The sequence below is a fragment of the Lathamus discolor genome, chromosome 5, assembly GCF_037157495.1.
Source record: "Lathamus discolor isolate bLatDis1 chromosome 5, bLatDis1.hap1, whole genome shotgun sequence".
Lineage (NCBI taxonomy): Eukaryota > Metazoa > Chordata > Aves > Psittaciformes > Psittacidae > Lathamus > Lathamus discolor.
The window spans coordinates 49,192,641-49,212,070 of record NC_088888.1 but is presented as its reverse complement, the minus strand read 5'-3'; the positions used below and the strand labels follow the sequence as shown (position 1 = coordinate 49,212,070).

The window sequence follows — 19,430 nt, the reverse complement described above, 5'->3', positions numbered from 1 at the left end:
TAATGCAGTATCTTACCAAGAGTCTTGCTCCAAGACATAGCCCCATTAACTTTTGTTGTTCTTACCCTACTTCCCTTGACATCTAAATCTCTAACAAGAGATATAAAAATAAGAACAATAAAAACAAGTGATATAAAAATAAGACTCTAGAGATTGTTTTCTTGAATTCTGTAACACTTGGTTTTTTGGAATACAGAAGTCCCTCATATATAACCATCCTTATATAAAATTCCTAAAAGAAAATCCTGAAATATCATTAGCATTGCATAAAACGTAATTTCCCATTCAGTGTAGTCTACAGCAAACCATCGCTATTTATCAATCCCCCTCTTGTATTTCATGAATACCCAATGTTGTTTCAAGCCCATGTTGTGTAAACTGTGGTCATTAATGATATCTTTAAGTGATTCTCTTACAGTTTGGAGGTAGACTATTAAACACATAACACTTTTGCACAATGGTGCAACAAGTAATTTACGATTCATGCATCAAATATATGTCAAAACACTATGCAACTGCACGGATCCCCTTTTATCCCTTCCCTCCCTCATCAGTCTAATGTAACCACTGAAATTAAAAGCCTACCAGTCACATTAATAGGAACCACGTCTGTTTGGACTGCCTGTGCTTGTTGTCGCATTTTCTCTTCTGGTGTTGGCAGTGGGAGTGACTTAGTCCAGTTGGTTTGGGTGTTGATATCTGATAAGTCATCTGAAACTGGAGTTTTAGGCCTTTTGATGGTAATAAGCTTTTCTTCTTCTGGGGAAGAGACGGGACACTACCAATAGAAATACATGAAACAATGTAAGTTTACAACCAGATAAAAAAAGGTAGGACTATGGTATTACTAAGGTATTGCTGCTGCAGTCAGCATGATTGCTTGTCAAATAAAATTCACCCTCATAAGTATCACACTTTGACCTACATAAAGTGATTTAAAAAACATACAACCACCCCACAACAAAACATCTAGAACATTATTATCCAAGACATCGAACCCATCTAAGGAATATGTACAAATGAGAGAGATAAGAGTGGTACCAAATATAGAAAAGAATGGTAACTGATTATCTTTCACACTAACATCGTCCCTGAAGAGATTAACCCCTCTCACTGTGTGGCGGTTTGCCTTCCCTTCACCTCTCCCTTCCCAGTGTCCTATCAGGAAGATGAGATTTGAGCACTGCTTTGCTCCAACTGTACTAGGATGTTCAAGGTCTCAGCAAGAAGCCTGTTATGAACAGACAGATTTTGCGTGAGCTTAGTCAAAGAACCAGCCAATGCACTCTACAACATCACCAGTCTACAAAATCAGATCAGTAGGGCAGCAAGGATAACTTTGCTTTGCCCTTGGAGAAACTCATGCCACAATCAAGGGGTACATTCTGCCCATTTTTAGGGGTGAAGCAGTTATCAATATTAGTAGCCATATAATAGTAATTCTAAAAGTAATTCCTTATCAAAGTGGCAGATTTCACCTCCATGATGGGTGTTTCACTTAAAAAACCCAAAACAAAACACCAATGAAACTAAAAAGCTTTTTGCATCAGAAAAACAGGTTGGAACAGCTTGTGCAAACACTTCCATGAGACAAAGTTATAAGCCAAAAAAGCCATTTGTTTTCATTGCAAGGTCCTTGCTCACATGTCAGTGATGGCAGAAAACGCTGTATGGTAACTTTTATTGATAAGGCCATACTAGCACATAGCAGACTCAAGGACAGGCAGGTTCAGGGCATGCAGAAGACATCACTGGGGCTTCTAGCAGGTGGTCAAAAGCTACAAGCAAACCCAGGAGAAGCTGCCTTCTCTCCTCTCTGCTCCTGGCAGCAAGGCAGCCCACGGAATCTCAGAAGCAGGAGAGGAAGTAAAACCTGGAGGAAAACTAAGCTCCACCTCCTCCCACCCCCAGGCAAAACAAATGAGAGAAGAAAAACATTGAAGAGGAGTTGTGTAGCAGCTACAGCACTAGCAGAGATCTCTGCAACCCCCAGATTCCTCTGTTTCAGGAGTGTTTCCTTCAGGACCTCCCTCTCTACCACCAGACCAGAGTTACAGTCCTCATCCCCTTTTCTTTATTGCCCTCTCTCTTCAGGGAGCAGAACACTATCCAAAATAGGGCTGTCAATACTGGATCACTGGGTCTCCTGGTAGTTACTCCTTCACTGCTGTATCCAGGTGTGGAAAGAAACACCACAGCTATTTATTACAGATGGATTTTTACTATTATGGGTTTGCAGTCTGAGTGATCTGTTTTCTCTTGAAGCTCAGTGCTATACAAAATACATGCCCAGACACTGTGCTGCAACCACTGTTTATCATTTCTGATTTTATTTTCTTCCTGTTACCATGAGGAGTTCCTGCTGTTTATAAATAAATAACCATTTATTTATTCTATTATACTTCAACTCTACATCCTTTAGGCCAGTGCCCAACATTAAACTTACTAAAAAAAACACAACAAAACCACCCAACAAAAAACCAAACAAAAAAAAAAAACCCAAACAAACAAACAAACAAAAAAAAAAAAAAAGAAAATTATAGGCAAAAAGCAAAAGAACAGAAAAGTAACATCTCTTCAGGTCATAATAAAAAAACATTTCAGCAACGAAATTATTACTAATGTCATCCTGCAGAGTTTGGAACCACACTTTGAAACGTAGGCGCTTTTCTTCAAGGAAATAATCCATTTCTGTCAGGCTTGCATGTCTTTACTAGGGAGGCTGCAGATGGGAGCGATGCTGTCTCTAGGAAAGGGCTCAACCCTGTGAAAGCCCCAGCAATTCTTTCAAAACAAGCTTCTTGGAGGATACCAGTGTTTTTTTCAGGCCTACACTGTTTTTAAAAGGTTTTAAAACCATGCCTGTAAAATTATAATGTGAATGCTTATTTTATTATGAATGTGTGTTTATACACATATACAGTGTGGGTACTAGTATGTATATGTACTTACACATAAGGACTTTTCCACCTCAAATCACTCAAATTCATAAAAACCTTCATTAACTTACGCAAACTGGGAAAGAAATGCCCTTGGAGAAGGGAAAGCTGCCTCCAGGCCATGCTTCCCCCCAGTTAGGTTTAAAGGCAGCTCAGATAAAGGGTTTGTAAGGAATGTAGCACAGGGGTACTAGCTCAGCGACACTGGGATCATGTGTGTGTGCACTCAAAACAGTAATCGAGGGCTGAGGCAACGGAATATTGCTTTCCCTTGTACAAAGAGTTTGTCTCAATCTGGTCACCAACGGAGACACCTCAAGCCTGATTTTGCATTTTCTGTGGGGTGAAGATGAGCTCCAGTGACCTTCAGATACTCTGCTTGGTTGATGCTGTCAGCATCAATATCTGTCACATTCAAACTACACTGCAAGTGCCAGGTCTCAGCTGTCACATAGCAGTACCAGGGGCTACTCCAATATGTCAAGTGGCAGCAATACAGGCTACAAAGCCACCATTCCGTTTAAAGGAAATCACCCAAACCAAGCAGGACACTTTTTCAGTTACAGTATATGAACACATAGAAAACCTTAAGAACTGAAGCATCTACTACAAGGGAATCCTAATTATAAAAAAAAAAAAATTAAATGTGAACGACAATCACATATTTTGCAGAGTTATAAGTTGAGAAAACTGGGGACAGATGGAGGAAGATGGCCAGAAATGAATCAGCCCAGTGAACATGTGACAAATGAAAAGCAATTGAAAACCCAACTGTGCAGTTGAGCTCAAAGCACTGTGTCAGTACGAATGATTTTCTGCCACAGGATAGTGGAGTGTACTTCTACAAAATAATTCAATAAAAGAGTTGCGGGCAGTTTTGAGAGTACAAATAAATGTTCCCTATCATGTTTCACCTGTAGGTACACTTTCTACACTTCCTGAAGAAGCATGACTCTCATTTTTTCTTCCAAAGTACTCACAGTGACAGTGGCATAGGTTTTTTTTGATGTGACGATACTTTTAACAGGCATGACAAAGCCATACACAGTTTTACTGCACATAAAGGAAAACAGCAGCTCATCTTTCAGCTTCTTCGCAGAGAAATTATTTACCTCTATAATCAGGATGAAAATAGGCAGTTACTTATTTTCAGCAAATATTCCCAGATTTACAACACAAAATTTTCCCAGAAGATGCAGTGAATTGCTGCTGTGTAACAGGAATGTCTTATCAAGTAAGGTCTGTTTATCAGAAATAGAACTGGACTAGGCAGTACTTTGAGATCATGTATCTGCTTAGCAAAGCTGGTAATAGAGTTCATAATAGAACAGAAAGCATTCGTCCCTTTTTTTAAGCACCTGATTCATAATAACTTTATTGCTAGACTGAAATGGCCAAATTTCTGTGCAACAGGATGTTACACTCATCTCCTCAGGAAATCTTGTTGGAATTCATTCTTTTTAATGGACATGGGAAGAGGGAGAAGTGGGATATAAAAGCAGCAGCCTTGGACCTTACAGTGTTTCCATAAATTGGCATTGGAGAGCAAGGGGCATGAACTTTCAAATGGGAACTGAAATGAGAATCTAGGTGAAAAATGGCCTATAAATACCATAACAGACAAGCTATATGGCTCAGTAAGCCAGAGCCTCTCCAATACGTTGTTGACATATTGTCTCCCAGCCTACTCAGCTGCTGAGATACAACAAAAGGGTCTCATTATCTCAGCACATTCATGCTATTTGAGGTCCCAGATGATAAGTGACTATATGCTGCATATCCTGCAGCACATTCTGCCTAAATATCCTGTTTATTCTTCATCTTTTTATATTCCAGGGGTTTATACCACTCTGTTTGAAAAAAGACGGAACTCCAGGAGAAAAATTCAATCCATACGAATTTTACCTTTCAGCAAAGGAACTTCAGACTTCTAGTCTCGTCTCTGACCTCAGTCTACTGTAATCACTTCTAAAATTATATTTCTCAGAAAAACAAAATTGAGAAAAAAAATTTAAATCAGTGTTACAGACAGCAGCCATACCAATTCAGGTGTCTTACTACCATTTGCCAATATCCTATTTCTTCTCCAGCCTTTTACTAGGTTTAACGGCTTCAAGTGCCTTTTTACTGAGCACAAAGGGATCAAGACAAACAGTAACAGGGGAAAAACAAAACAAAAAACCCAACCAAACAAAAAAACCCAACCAAAAACCACAACCAAGCCCCAAACCTTTATATTCCTCTTCCTTGGTCAATTAAGAATATTACTTTATCTGCCTGCTTCAACCCACAGCATTTCACACTGTGTTATCGAACACTACCACATTATAAATTTACATGAATTTACACATAAGTTGAACTGGTCATATCGTGGACCATTTGGTATCCTCTGGACAAAGGTCCCCAGTCCAGTTCCCCCAGTTTTCACAGAATATTCCCTTTTATTACTCTCCTACATACAGATCTTCAGTTGCACTAGCCCACTTTGCTATCCTACTAAATTCTTCACTTCATAACCCTCACTGTCTCAGTAAGGAAGGGATTCTACCTTTTTTTTTGGTCAGCAGAAACTACTGGCCATCAAGCAAGTTATTGCCTTAACCAGCACTTCAGAAATGTTCCTTTCTTCTTCCTAACTGTGCTGCAATGGGATTAAAAACTTAGGAAGAGCTGTACTGCATCAGTTCAGACCTCTAAAAGGCTACCTAGTATCTGCCTTATGATAATGGTCAATCAATGATACACAGGTGAAATTAAATTAGAGGATGCTTACAGTGGATACCTTTCCCTGAGTGTTCTCTTAGCACTAGATGTAGTCCTATCCCTCACAAGAATTTACCTAGTTGCTTTCTGAACCCATGTAAACTTTCATAATCCACAATTCCTGTAGCAGCTGCACCATGTGAGTATGCTGTGAGTGAAAAATTACTCTTTTGTTTGTTCAAAGAGTTTCTGTACTCACTTCCTCATGCTTTGTCATTTTGCAATTTGAGTTGTTGTTTCAATTCAGTGAATTGAGCAGTTCTGCTAGAGCCCATGCCTCAGGGCTCTCAGGTGTTCCCATCTCTGAATTGGAGTGGCCCAACTGCATTAGGCCCTCTTAACACCACACAAAGTTTTACATTAAACCTCCTCAAGTCCCTCAAGACAATACAGTTAATACATTTGTTTGCACTTAAGATACTTAACCGTCTCTTGCAGACACTGAAGAGCCAACTAACAGTTTGGCTCAGTACAGAGGCAAAAATGTACTTTTTTTCCCCATGAATAAGCAAAATAGATGTTTTTTCACCCAAAGATTAACAACTGTATCAAGGCAAAGTTCATAAGCCAAATGACAGGACCTGGGGAAAATCAGCATGAGTTTTTGGCATACAAATATTTTCAAAGATGGAATAAAGACATGATATACTACATGCCTGGGAGCAAGTACTCTCTCTAGCTCACATTAATCATTTAAGAAAAATGCATTACTCCAAATTAGTAAGTTTTTCCTTGGCTAATTAAAAACCAATGAAGCAGCCAACTAAATAAAACACAGTGTTCACTGGGGGAAGGGTTTCAAAGGAGGCAAATGTTAATAGACAAAAAGGAATTAAAAACTTCAGGGAACCAAGTAAATAGAGGACATGGGACTGCAGACAAAAAGGAGTAATGAGGAATAACAAAGGAAACAAACCTGGCATGACATTCCTCTGTTGAGCAGCTGATTTTTAAAATTATTATGTTTTTCAAGCAGAAAATAGAAGCAGGTAATGAGTGAAGGCTAAGAGCAGAATAAGACTGCATATATGCTAAACGCTACAAGTAACATCAAGCTGCAGATATGGCAGCTGGATGGTCCCACTCTTGGGCAAGGTACCTTGTTGCTCCAGGGAACCAAGTTACAGCAGGCGCTAATGCAAGACTGAGAGATGCAGTCTAACAGACTAGACTGTTGAGCGAGACAAAAAGAAACAAAGAGAATGAGTGATAAAAAGGGAAAGAAAAAAGGATGAGAAGAAAACACACAAAACACAAATACATTTAATATACACAGTTTATGCATTTCAGAACATAAGGTGAACCAGAGTTTGAAAGCAACATCTCTGCATCTTTGACACAGAAAACAAAGCAATATTGAAAGGCAGGAATAGCTTCCAAGTCACATCACCATCAGTGGTATGTAAAAAGCCAGGAAAGGAGGACATTGGTCACAGCAGTCACATGTAAAATCCAGATAAACCAATTTAATCTCCAACAAACTCAATTAGGATCAGAACTGCAGTGGATATTGGCCTGTGCTCCATTAATGTAACTTGTAAGAATCAAAGTTAAAAGCGTAGTTCCAAGAACTTCCTTTTATATTAACTACTACTCAGAGGCTTCAGCTTTCCGCACTTCCCGATTTTGTTTGCTCATTTTTGAGTAGGATTAACTTGCCTGCTTCTCGCCAGTGGTTCTCCTTTGGAACAGCAAATGTTCTGCTTATCTCAGACATTTTCTAAATCTCACACTAACCCATGTGCTGCTCTGTGGTATGAATATTACCCTCTGCTGACAAGACACCCACCTACACAAAACCTGAGAACATTTGTGGACTGAGGTCTCCTATCATATCACCTGGTCATGGTTTTATATTGTCTCCAGACAAGTGGAGTATCTGGCTATATTAAAAGAAAAACAGATTAAAAAGAGTAGGAAAAGATGGTTTCCTTTCTGAAATCACCATGCAGCAAAACATTGTTTCTTCTGCAAGTTGGCAATTATGTCAACTTAGAAGTAAATTTCTAAACAGTAAATAGCTATTCATCCACCCATCATTATTCTGCTGGTCTTGAATTTCAACTATTAAGTGCTGCATGTTCAGAATTTAAATGTTGGCTTTTTTTGCCTTGAATAGACAACAAAGCTACAAAGCTTTCATCTAGTGGCTAAGAGTTCACACTCTAAATCATGGGATTTTGGTGACCCCAGCTCCACACTGTTACTGAAGAACTCCTCTGACAGCTGAAATACTCACTCAAAGAATAAGACTTATTAGAATTACTTGGCACTTTACCAGTGGGATTATAATGCAAGCTCAGAGATCTCTTGTGGTAAGCATTCATATAAAAAAAAAAAAAAAAAAGAGTAAAATTTTAGGTCATTAAAAAAAAAAAAACAGTTAAGCAAAGATACTGGTCAACGGACTCCACAAAACACTGAGTTATACAATATGAAGGCGGACTCACGTTACAGTTTAAAAGGAATTAAAGTCATTTTGAGCTGCAAATAAGAGCAGCAGGGTTAAGGTTAAAGTTCTGAGATAACCAGTAACATCCAAGACTGTCAGTTTGGCAACTATCTTTCTCCACAGCTATGAGTTATCCTTTTCAGCTAAAAATATTTAAAGGAAACTACTGCAATTTGAAATGGAATTTCTATTCCATTCTTCAAATATCCTTAGTTGCACCATTTTTTTTTTTTTCAGAATGCACAGAAGTTGTTACTAACGTGTTATTTTAGCATTCCAATAAACCCTTAACCAGGATACGGATGACAGCTCTTAGCCTGTTGAGGCTTCACCCATGTTTATATGCTCTTACTCAAACTGTTGAATAAAAGTGTATTTATATATTTTTAAATGTTGTATTAGTTTTACATGCTGCACAGCATTGGCTAAGTCCAGTTGATAGCATTGATGTATGCATACATTAATAGCCACAACCAATACATCAAAACTTTCTCCAGTGGAAATTTCACTGATTTAAACAAGGTTTTGCAAATTGTCATAATGCATTCCACAGTATGAATGTGCTTTACATTCTTGTCACTGCCAGTACATACCACATACAGCTAAACAAGATGCTCTAACATTCCCTGCCAATACATAGATATAATGCACTCACCACATGGATGACAGACTGTACATATTCCACACCTTTTATTATGTGACTTAAAACTGTGGAGGATAGAACTGAAAACACCGTAAAGTGAGTTCTCAGGATCTGCACACTTTATACGCAGGCAGTTATTTGGTCCATGATATAGACACACATATGGTTTACTAATGATTTAAAGAAATTCAACTGTGTTACAATCAAGGATAACCTCCCACTCCCTAAGCAACAGTAGTCTGTGGCAAAGCATTCTAGAATATGTATCTTGAAAATCCCAGGAGCTCAGGCATTTCAGCTTTGGACAGACAGGCTCCAGTGCATTGTGCTGTCACCCCAGCAGTAATTTCCTAGCCCACAACACTAAAGTCAGCTTCTCTTTCAGAGCCACAGGCACAAGAGGGTAAGGTAAGGACAGGGGAGCAAAATTCCTCTTCTTTCTTCATTAATGCAATTTACTAGTTCTGCAGTTACATAAGGACCTATGTATATAACAATGTGTCTTCACAACTTCTTCGGGACTTGTGCTCAGCTGTCCTTTCTCTATTTTTTTATTTCTAGATTCTAGGCTAAGCATACTTGGAGTTAAGATGTGTGCATATAAACATGAAACCACGAGGAAAACTGTAAGAAAGCTTATAAACCCAACTTAGTGGGCAATTTTTCATTCTTCTGGATGTCTTTACATGAACAGTTGCAATGCATTAGGACAAAGCCTCTGCCTACTGAAACGGCATTAGAGCCTGTATTAGTAATTCAAAGTGTGCACATGTCCCTTGTTACATTGTGAGTATGCTGATGGCTGGTTAATAGCTCCTCCTGCTACCTGAATGTAAACACTTAACAGATTCAAAACAGCTATCCTTGCTGGGGTCTTCCCGCCAGAACAGTACCAACTCCTTCTGGCTTTCACTCCCTGGACATGACAGCAGGAACTTTATAGAAATGCATGGGTAGAAATTTGATCTTTAAAAGACTATGCAAGTCAGATAACCTAGTATCACTGTAATTCAAGGGAGTAAGCATCTTCATGATATTCTAAAATCCTACCTTATTTGAACAGTGTTATGGCATGCAATCAAACTACCAGGCATGTTATACTTTTCCAGCACTTTGCCCCCACCATTACCTTTTGTTCAATTTCTTCATAATCGTCCTGGTAACTTCCACAGATTGCACTGGAGGATGAGGAGAAGGTGGGGCCCTGAGAGTAATACTGTGAGCTCCGGTAGCCATCCCGCCGCAACTTATCACATTCTGCAGAAAGAGGAGACTTACTCATTACAAGAATCATTACTGTTTACACTTGGTGCACAATGGCACAAACAAAAGTACAGGATATTATTCTAAAAAATTCTGAAAATGTTTGCCATGCATTAGCATTGTCTGTCCCAAGTAAGAGAACCCAAAGGTGCATTTCTCCTACTTGTATCTACATTCCTCCTCCCTCACCTATATTATATACATAAGTGCACACATAACGTATATACCCACGAGTTTTATTTAACCCAGGAGATGGCAAGAGCTTTGGAAGAAGGGGGAAATGGATTTATGTATTTACTTGAGGCCTGGCTCGGTGTCTTGACAGATGGCAGCATCTTGCAGGATGGGAGACGGAAGCATGTGAGTAACACCAGGGGTCTCATTTGCCAGGCCGGTAGACATCCATTATGTGCCTTACACTTTAAACGATGATGTTGCTCACTACTAGAGCACCATCTGCTAAGTAACTTTGGCACTGACCACTTGTCTTCCTGCCCGCGGAAGAGACCATTTATTGGGATTTTGGAGAGAGGAATGCATATCACAGGGATATCAAAATCTCATGTTTCTGCAGAGCACATGTAGTTTAGTACTGAAGAGTTTTCAAAGTTCAGAAGATTATGAAGCAAACATGCATCCCCACTCAAAACAGTCAAAATCCCAGTCAGCATGTCATCCCCCTCACCCAAGTTTTCCATAATCATCTTCCCGCCTCTTAATTGATATTCAGTGTGATTGTGCTAAAGAATAACAGACGCCAGAGCATAAGGAAAAATTAAATGTTCAAGATGCAGCAACCAAACTCATCGGGCCAGTCAAACTGTTAGCTTTACAATTCCAGAGACAGAGATCTGAATTTCTTGAAAGACAAGGAAAGCAAAAAGAAAATTAAGTATTTGGTACATTTCTAAGGAACTGAAATATCTGCACAATACACGGGCATTATCAAGTCACAAAGCGCTTTTATCGTCACATGCTGAAGACGGATTTTCTGTGATAGTAAGATGTGTCTCCCTATCTTGATTTTTTGAATACCCCTTAAAATGGAAAACATGCAACGTTTATATTGAGGACAAGGTTTTAGAGAGGCTTTTGCCTGGCAAATGATTAAGTGGAGCTGCAATTTGCAACGCCAGCATATATTTCATCTGTTATGCTCAGAAGATCTCAGATTGAGGTCTGGAGAACTTGGTGCCAATGGGTTAACTGACCTAGAGAAATCACAGCTCTACAAGGATTTTATCAGTGCAGACTCCCCTGTATCTGCACATGCACACCGACACGGCAAGCTTAGTTTGACAAATAGCCATTTCCACCAGAGCCAGATGTATGTCCTGGCCTATTTTGAGTTTCCCTACGGAGTCAAAAAGGACAGTATGGCATGAACCTGTCACTTCTCTCTCAATTCAAGGACCAAGGTCAGTGGTGGTGGGGTCTGACATCCAGATCAATTGGTACATCTCAGGAACAGAGGGTTGATGACCCTGTTTACCTGTTTCACACATGTAAGCATGCCAACACTGCATGCATCTGGCAGACAGCTGCTGTATTTCAGGTGGGGTGTGAAAAATGACTGCCAACAACTGCAGTAAAACAAGTTCCTCCACCGCCCTTCCAAATCTGGCACTGGATCCAGCCAGATCCAACACACAACACTCACAAATGTGAGTGCCCTGATGGGCTGTCTGTTGGTTTGAGCTACAAATCACCAGGCATAAGTGAGCTGTGCAGAACAAGACAGCCCAAAGGCTTGCTTCAACTTGTAGCATGGGTTAACATGATAAGCTGTCAACTTAGATACTGCAAGTTTTACCTTCAGACCAGCCACTAATCACCACAAACAAACACGAATACGACCTAAGTTAAGAATGCAGCTCTTGTGACTTTTCAACATCGAGCATCATGGCATTTCCCAAGGGTGAAGGGCTCCTTCTGGAGTATGACAGATACACACTCTGATATTAATTGCCTGACCTTATTTATTTATTTATTCTGCTAACCAAGGAGATGAAGATGACAAACAGCACAGTTCATGAAGCCCAGAAGAGCTCCAGAACCTTAAGGAAGTCAACACTGAAGGTCTCAAGTCCACCAAAAGTTCAAATGGATCAACAATAAAAAACTGGCTGTTTATCAAGCTCGCAACCTCTATTTGTCAAAAACGCAGGATCCATGCAACATCAGAAGCTATTGCAGCAATATTGCTGAAGAAGCCAAAAGAATAGCTACAAAACGCCAGGGTAACACCAACAAAAAGGTGATTTGTCCCCAAGAACAGCCTTTTCTATGTACTATCACGGTACATTTTGCAGCATAGAAGGAAACACACACTGGGGATATGACCAAAGGCCAACAAACCTCAGTAGAGGTTTTAGGCAGCTATCTTTTACTTCACCTTGCAAGAGCCCAAAAGCACAACACAAGCTCAGCCACTGCATCTAACTGAAGCTCCTGTCACTACCAGACCAAGCGTGTCAACTTCTGTTTAAACACTGTTTTAGCCGGATGTAGCCCCCCATCTCATCACTATTACTGAAGGTGCATATGGTCTTCTGTAAGCAATCAGGTTTGTATTTTTCAGATAAAATGCAAATAAAGAAGCTAGAAATACTTACTGTAGAATCCAGATATGTTCCCTTTTTCCCACAGAAGCAAAAAGTTGTCCTATTTCCACAACCGCAAAAAGAGAGAAGCACTATATACTCAGTTGAATGTAAAAGTTCTTCCAGTTATGCCTGTTGTTTCAGAGAGGTCTGTACTGAAGCTAACTAGGTAACAGAAGAATACCGTTATTTAAAATCCTCAGTTTTAAGAGTGTGACAATACATTAGTGCTAGCTGAGGCAGGACACATACAATCTTGGCTAGACCCAGTGGCAGAGCTGCCATTACCCACAGTATCCAATATACAAAACTATACACAGCTTTTCCATATTTCTGCCGAAGAACTGCCATGTTGAACCCTAGGAGACTGCACCAGGCAGGACACGAACACCCGCTCCTGAGGATGGGCTCACCAGTTCAAATCTGCAGCACATACTGCAGTCAAGCTCAAAGTCATAATCTTGTATGATATGAAATGTGTGACAATATTATTGTGCCCCAGATGAACCAGTTTTGTTTACACAAACACTGACTATTTGCCCAAGAGGACCAGGAAAAAGCCACTGCCTTTGCAACTGTGATGAGTGGCTGCACTGGATATTTCCACAGCATGAAGGCTGGAACTACCTCCCTTTCCTCCTTCCACCACTCTGGGGCTGAGGGCGCGAGGGTGCTGCCCGTCATCTTCTGCTGCCTGCAAGTGCTTTTCTGGCTAGGTAAAATTATAGCTTAATTCTTGTCCTTCTCCTTCTCTTCTAGTGATACCTTAAATTTCAAAACCTTCTCTGTATTATAAACATTGCTTAAAAATTAGTGTAGCCAATCATATTATAATTTATCCCCACTTATGTAGTACAAGTTAAACCATTCCTAGAGAAGAAGATTTTGCATGAAGTCAAGTTTTGCTCTTCACACTGAAAGTGTGAAGAAAGTGCACAGGAAAAGCGGTAAAAAATGTTTTAAAAGCCCCCTCATCATTTCCAGTTATTAGAACAGGGTAGATATGATGTTCAGGAGATGCACAATAGAAGAAAACGTGTTAAAGCTGTCAGTGCCCAATACTATTATATCCGAGTCACTGTCATATATCCAACCACTTGTACATCTGCTCTGGACTGCGGTACCGCAGGGTTTGTTAAATCCTGGCATCAGACAGAAGTGTGCTGGGGATTTGCTTCTCACCAACAGCAGGTGAGCGCATCACCCTTCTCTGCTCTCATCCCATCTGCTAATTAACCAAGGGAATGGACAGCTACCAGCAGCACCACACTGAGATCAAGGTTTTTAGATGAGCCAAGGGTGATTCTGCACCATAGTTTTGAGTGACAGGAACTGAATTCTGTGCTGTTTTGAGTAACTTGACCTCTCCATGTAAAACCTTATGGCCTCCATGGCAGCCAGGTGAAGTGTATGAAAATACCTCTGAGGCCTCTCAGCCCCAATCTCCTCTCCCATTTTATACAAGGAACTTGCATGTAATTGCATCTGACCCTGAGCTGGTAACACAGAGTAGCAAGTCTTGGTCTTGCATGCAGAGGTGATTTACTGCTTTTCCAGCAACTTGAAATCGTATTCTTACATGACCATTTGAGCCATAAATCAGTGGAGCGAGCAGAAGGCACAGCACTGATACCTCAATAACTCGTCTGACATGGTATTACCGTAGAAACCCAGGATTAATGTTTACCTTGTCTTCTTAGTCAGACCTACACACCATACTGCTGTACAGCAGGACAGCTGAGTTTGCTGGGGGGGAACTGTGTGTGTTGACTGTTTTCTTTACCCAGCTTTGGTAACATTTCATACCTGCTGAGCTTCTTACCACCAAAACCAGTCACAGTTTCTATAAGTTTATATAAAGTAAAACGCATTGCCCTGACAGCAGCAGAACTGGCAAGAGGGAGACAGATTCATGGTCATTTTCAGAAGTTTTCCATATTTATTATTTTACTTGTAAATGAACTGTGCAAGACTAGGTATCATTTCTCTAAAACTATTCCTTTTCCTGCCCCATATTGACCTGGCTGCAGAAAGGAAGGCTCCAGGTGCTGGTTTTCAGGGCTGGACCCCATCTGTGCCTGGGGTATCTCCCCACAGTGCACCCCCAGCAGCAGTGCAGAGGCACAGATTTCTGCCAGCACCCTAGACTGGTCAGTCCTCCACACCTCAGGCCTGAGAGTGCAGCCATTGCTCACTTAATTAGCCCTAATGAGATTACTCCTGTAAGTAAACACTGCTCATGTGACTGGTGCAGGATCAGCTCTGTAGCTGCCTGCATCCACATGTACACACTCACACATGCTCATGAGCATGTATTAAAGAGTTTAATATAAAAAAAAAAAATCCACAATTTTTCTGTATTTCTTAATATTTATTAGTAACCAGTGAAGACAGTGGTTAAAGAATTAAATTACCATGATATTCACAAGTATACCACAACTTAGAAATTTGGCATCCAGGTTATTCAGATATCTAAATAGCTCCAACTTTGCTTGGCATAACTAGCCATCCCACTGGATGGATCAAGCAATGGAAGACAGAAAGATAATGTCCCAGAAACATCTGAATTTGCCTCGTATCCAAGGGCAGCACCTGGAACTTGAGATCAATCACTAAAACCCAAAGAAAACATTAGTTGGACCAGGGGCAGCTTCCCAGAGGAACAGATATGCTGCCTGCCTGGCAGAGCTGCCCAAAGCCACCAAAACAGAAATTCCTGGGTGCAGAAGGAGGAAGGGGAAAGACCAGCACATGGCTTTCCTTTGCACCATCCCCTGTTGTCTCCTTGTCCAACAAGAAGCGACAAGCGATGAGCTGACAGCTGCGTCTGCATGCCTGAAAAATTATCTCAGCTAAAGTCAGGGTGACTTCTTAGTAGAGCCTTTCATGTTGTAACTTGTATTCTGTAGAGTGGGGTTTTTTCTTCCTTTTTTTTTTTTATATTAGAGAAAGGCTACTAACTGCAAGAGTCAGCTGAACTGTCAACTAGAGAAATAAATCTGCTGACTAGTATCTTAAAACACATTTATCCATTCAGTGCACGTATCACCAAGAAAACCACTGCACTCCCTGAGGTCAGAAATCTTCAAACACTGTAGCCAGCCCCTTCTTCTGTAAATACCCACAAACCATACTCCTCTGTGTGTCACAGTGACAAACTCTATCTTACAAACAGCTTTTCACAATTTCACCTAAACCCAGGCAGGCTGTAGCACAATATACATCTGTCTTCTAAAAGTAAAGATTTTTAAATGACCCATCACTTTATAGGTCACAATGCACTTTAATAACTGAAGTATGTACTATATCATTACTTCTTGTTTTAAAAGAACCTTCTGTTTCAAACCTGATAAATAACTGCATGCAATTTTAATTTACTTCATGCATATTTTGGGTTTGTTCTTCCAGTTGAACCGAGACAACTAAGACCTTGTGGGTTTGTGACAGACAGGCGTGGATGTCAGAAGACCCAGCTTCCCAACCTGGCATTGCTGCACCTGAGAAAATCACTTTGGGTTAGATCCAGTCATGAACTTAAACCTACAGACAGACATGGCACAACCTGAATTTCATGTATGTGCCTTCTAAGCACTTCAGGATAAAGCCCACTGAAGAAGAACCTGAGGTGCCTTGACTCTCATCCTCACCACACCAGTAATGACCAGCGCTGGGTCCAATGCTGCAGGCATCCTTTCTCATGGGGGGCAGAAGAATGTAACAGGGATTTCAAAATCTTTACTTCTGAGGATAATGTGCTTTTCATCCAAAAGCTGCTTACAATAAAGTGCTGCAAGTTAAAGTATTTTTCATGCAGACACAAATTTAAATTCAAGTATGAGGTGAGCACAGGCTGAATCTCCAACTTCCTGACACTGTGCTATGAACACCAAGCAAAAAGGCTGCCACCTGAAATGCAGTAGTCAGTTATGCTTTGCTTAGGACCAGTCATATTGATGCATAACAAAACATGCTCTGAATATACCTACCAAACTGGGAACTCTTCAGAGGGCGCAGCTGCCCCTCTGCCTGCTGTGGCTGAGACCAGGGTAACTCTGGACTATGCAATTAATCAGAAAATTCCAGGGAGGCAACTTTTCAAGATAAAGAGCTTGTTGAGAATGATTATGCCTGGGACTGTAATTAAAGCAGATACCCTAGTTCAAAGGTCTCTTTGGCTGGTAAAGCTAACTAAAATTGATGCCTTTCGCTCTGTGTCCCCTTATGAGTCCCCTGGATGAAACAGGCTGTATAAAAGCGCAGCTGTATGAAGGTAATCTTGGTTTTTGACATGTATCTCATGCGAAGTGTGACTTTAAAAAAAGAAGCTCAATTTAATTCCAATGCAGCATCTATTTTTGTCCCTGGATCTAAATGAGGCAGACAGCTTGCCTCTACCACTTTATATTCCTCCCAAAAATTCATTCAGCTTGGATCAAGTCCCATTTCCCTCAAATGTATAAATCCCCATATCATCTGCAGAACTTGACTATCACAGAGAGTGCTTCTATATCAAAGCTTTAAAACATGTTGCAAAGCCATAGCAATGATGCACTTGAGTAACAACTGAACTGTAACCAATGCTGACTGCAAAGCAAGTTCATGACTTCAGCTGTGATATATCCAGTGTGCTGTTTTGTTCAGGCTCACAGTTTAATGGGTCAGGAATTCCAACAGATGTCGTACCGTGACAGCCCAGCTGAAAAAACTTCTGCTCAACAGCTCAATCTAAATGCTTTGGCTAATCCCAGCCTTTGCCAATCTAGCTACCTTCCCCATTACACCCCCAAATGCAATTTGATATTGCTATTTCTGCTTTTATCAGTACATACAGAAAAGCATAAAACAAGCCTGGAGACAGTAAACACTGGTACCCAACACACTTATTCCACAAGCAAGTGCCATATGAAGTGGCAAGTTTTTAACCCACCGGCAAAACTTAAATCATTTACTGCAAGACTTTTTTATTTGGTGAGTAAGAAGAAAGGTCTGTCAGATTTTTTAAAGACTGTTACACGCGTTCCCTCTCGTGAATAAACAGCCAAGCCCAGCCACACAGGTAGCTTTTAATGACACATGCTGTGCGGAGTTTCCCAGAAACAAAAAAGTCTTGGGCTCCACAGGTTGAAGGTAACTCTAACAGAGGGCTGTTGGACTCCAACATGGAGAAGTCTGTTGAATGGGTACTTCAAAGAAGCCTGTACTGAAAGTGACCAAATGTATTTAAGTTGGGTCTATGCCCTCCAACACACAAGTGATCACTTTCTCATCAGGAAGGGCACCCTGACATGGTACCTGAATGCCCAGCCAGGCTGGGAAGCCCACCCTTCTGGACTGGTTCTCCACATTGCTTCAGAGTTCAGCTGTACAGATACTTGTAGTAGTGCAAGGATGAGGCATGAAAGCACGACACTGAAGTAAAGCAAGTACGCAGGTAATTTTCAAGGCTCCAAATCAGATGCAAGTCTTTACGAAGGATTCAAACTGAAAGGAACTCTGCAACGTGAAAATACCTTTAGCATGGTTAAGTCACTGCAAACATGTTGATCATTCCTTTCTTTCTTTTCTTGAAGCTTTTAAAAAACAATTTAATCCCACCCAGAATCTCCAAGGTAATCTGCATAATTTAGCCACAGAGAAAAACCTTTCTAATGACACCAAAATGCAACAGCCATGACAAATTATATTTGTTAACAAGCTGTCTCTAGGGAGTGCTCAAAATAATTATCACCATTTGCCGTGTGCTAATTTAGATTTCTGAAGTGTGTTATACAACTACATTTAGTGGTAACAAGATGTCTGAAGCTTTAACAGTTTATTTGCTTCCTTTTGCATGTTTGATGCTGGCATTAAAATAATCCTCCCCACTCTTTCTCTAGCATTTTTATGGATATTTGTTGTTTCTTAGACAACCAAACACAGCTAATATAGAAATATAAAAAGAGGTTTTATTCACTTTCCTCCAAGGACACAATGTTAAACTTAAGGTATCTAAAATGCTGTAAACAAGCATGTGTAACACCCCAATCTAACAGGAAGGAGGAGGAAAAGCAAAAAGGTAAACAAGTGAAAGCCTAATATTCTTTGTGATGGAAGTTGCTTTAGCACTGAAACAACTACACCACAGACAGTAACAGTTCAAATTTCTTCTCTCCACTAAAGGCACAGGTCTGAAATGGGATGAGGTTCAGCAAGCTTCCAGCTCAGTCTTCCTAATGATTCAGACTTGTATCATAAAACATTAATTTTTCACACATTAATCTGATTTAAGAAAAACAATAATATAATTAGTATTATTTTAAGACAAATTTTCCTCTTTCACCACTTTCACTGCAATTACTTTCACTTATCGTGCATATCAGGCAAACAATCTACATATAAGCACCCTGTATGTCTTTACACTCAGCACTGCACCATATAATTGAACTGAAAAATAAGGAACCCAAACGCTTCCACATAGCTCATTTTTTCAGCACAAGAGCAGCTTTCAAACACGTGCAGTGTATACTCCCAGTCAAATTCTGTTAGTTTCACTTGAATATTTGCTCTTTAAAATCCTTTATTAGAAAGGGCAGTTGGCGTATGGAACTTGGCCAAAACCATGAACAGATGTACTGTGAATTATTGCAGGAGCAGTAAAAAGGGCAGGATACATGGGCAGAAACTCTGGTACTAACTTGACTATTGAAACTAAAATACGTTGATTTCTATTTTTTGATTTTACAGCTCTAAGGTCTTTCCGGAACATATGGTCTGCTCCTGGCCTTTAA

General features: G+C 40.3%; 1 protein-coding gene across 8 annotated transcripts in view; it reads right to left on the bottom strand.

Annotated features, from left to right (window-relative positions):
* Positions 1 to 19,430, bottom strand: part of NHSL1 (NHS like 1) — a 176,601-nt gene that overhangs the window by 23,293 nt on the left and 133,878 nt on the right. For all 8 annotated transcript variants that reach the window (XM_065680736.1, XM_065680737.1, XM_065680738.1 and 5 more), the window contains 2 exons: positions 9,927 to 10,054; positions 586 to 778 (listed from right to left, as the gene is read on the bottom strand). In XM_065680736.1, the coding sequence (XP_065536808.1) occupies positions 586 to 778; positions 9,927 to 10,054 (321 nt within the window). The remainder of the gene's footprint in view (positions 1 to 585; positions 779 to 9,926; positions 10,055 to 19,430) is intronic.